Source organism: Echinops telfairi, unplaced genomic scaffold (genome assembly GCF_000313985.2).
Source record: "Echinops telfairi isolate 266 unplaced genomic scaffold, ASM31398v2 ScPeMD7_17;HRSCAF=63, whole genome shotgun sequence".
Taxonomy (NCBI): Eukaryota; Metazoa; Chordata; class Mammalia; order Afrosoricida; family Tenrecidae; genus Echinops; species Echinops telfairi.
The window spans coordinates 2,520,639-2,522,533 of NW_022103914.1; the positions used below are offsets into that span (position 1 = coordinate 2,520,639).

Consider the following 1,895-nt stretch of genomic DNA (forward strand, 5'->3'; position numbering starts at 1 on the left):
GATGGAGGAGGACTTTGTGGATTGGTGTTGGACATATGGGGTAATAATGCTGGACTTGTGGGCTTGGGCAGCACTGGGTTGGGATGTTTTCTTGATGCGCACTTAACCTTTATATAAAACTCTCTCTTTTACATGAGTTTCTGTGGATTTGTTTCTCTAAAGTACCCACACTAATACACCTAGTTTACCTGAAATTCCATATAAGTGGGCATCCAATGTTCTATGTAGCAGTCCTATTCTTGTTACCATGTCAGCCCCATGTGGGTCAGAGTAGAACCGGGCTTCCACAGGATTTTCACATGACTGAGGTTTTGGAAGAAGATCACCAGACTTTTCTTTGGAGGCATTCCTTGGTGGCTCGCACTCCCAGTCTTCCCGTGAGTAGCTAGTGCATTCACCTTTGGGACTCCTGGCCTATAACTAACAGACTGAGAGAGGGAGTGACTTCAGGGCAGCCCTGGAGCGATGAGCATCTGACCTACGTACAAAAAAAACCTATCTATAGGAACAACTGGAGACACCTACAGTGCTACGTCCTAACAAATGGTAACGATTTTGTGATGGGCATCCAAACATTATTATTATTAATACTGCATTCTCACATGAAAGATGTTTTCATGTATCTGGAAGTATGTCTTCTGATGCATAGAAAGGGACATTCCATTCCATATACTAAGACAAACACGTGCCTGGCCGAGGTTAGCTACAAACCACACCTGTTTCAATTTCTGTACAATTTCAATGGAAAGACCAATTTAGGAGCCCCAGAGTTCATCCCTAATCCCGGGACTGCCTATAGTCTAAAACCAACAAATGCCCTCCAGGTTCCTTAGCCCTCAAACCTACACAGGGGTCTGAGTGGCTTATAGCAAAAAGGAGGCAGGTGGACTTGGAGTCTTGCAACAAACACGTTCACTTCAAACAATAACACACACACACACACACACACACAAACCAACAAATGGAGACATGAACCAGTAAAAACGGGGATTGATCTCATCTCATTTTAAGCCTAAGGAGGCCTGGTGACATAATGGTTACTAGTTGGGCTGCTAACTACAAGGTCAGCAGTTCAAAACCACCAGCTGCTCAGAGGGACAAACTACGGCTTTCTCCTCCTGTGAAGAGTGACAGTCTCAGAGACCCACAGGGGCAGTTCTACCCTGTCCTACAGGGTCACTATGAGTCGGCATCGACCTGATGTCAGGGAGTTGGGTTTGGTTTCATCACAAAATATCAGCGTGTGTCCCCTTAACATTCTACTTTGAAATCTGACAGCCCGGCTTTCCCCACCAGCCACTTTTTCGACTCAGTGCCCGTGTGGGACGCATACTCCTAGCCTCTTACGATAGGTGTTCGGTTCCAACAACTTGGCCGCTTCATCCCACACATTTCTGATTCAGTATGTTTGCCTAATTGTTTATTAGTGTGCACCTGTTGTACACAAAAATTGGCATTGGATGGTGTCTGGGGTTCAGTCATTCTGAAGCACAATCATCTCTGTATCTCCCTTTAAAATCGCCAGACTGTGCTTCTACTCCAGCCGAACCCTGGGGTTTTGGGTAAAGTCGTTCACCTTGATTAAACCGTCAGGACCGATTCTGTGTGGAGAGAAGGCGTGTGCAGGGTTAGTCCACGGAAGGAGATTGAGCTGAAGGAAGACAACACAGAAACAACTCTCTCACTCCATAGCCTGCTGCTGCCCTCAGCAGCCTCTCCTGCTCGGAACCCTTCTTCTCCTCTGTTCCCTACTAGTTGTTAGTCTTGAGAGTTCAGTCACCGGAACTAGCCAAGACAGGTTTGAGTGCCAACCTGGAGCTTCTGGTTCGATTTGACGTTTCTAACAGGTTCCCGAGTGAGTTAGTTAATTGTGCCAGCCTGGCCGATAATCACAT

At 46.5% G+C, this 1,895-nt stretch overlaps 1 protein-coding gene across 1 annotated transcript in view; it reads right to left on the reverse strand.

Annotated features, from left to right (window-relative positions):
* Positions 1–1,478: 1,478 nt before the first annotated feature.
* Positions 1,479–1,895, reverse strand: part of ROPN1 (rhophilin associated tail protein 1) — a 17,267-nt gene continuing 16,850 nt past the window's right edge. The window contains exon 5 of the mRNA XM_004712245.4: positions 1,479–1,601. Coding sequence (XP_004712302.1) covers positions 1,535–1,601 — 67 coding nt within the window. The 3' untranslated portion in view covers positions 1,479–1,534. The remainder of the gene's footprint in view (positions 1,602–1,895) is intronic.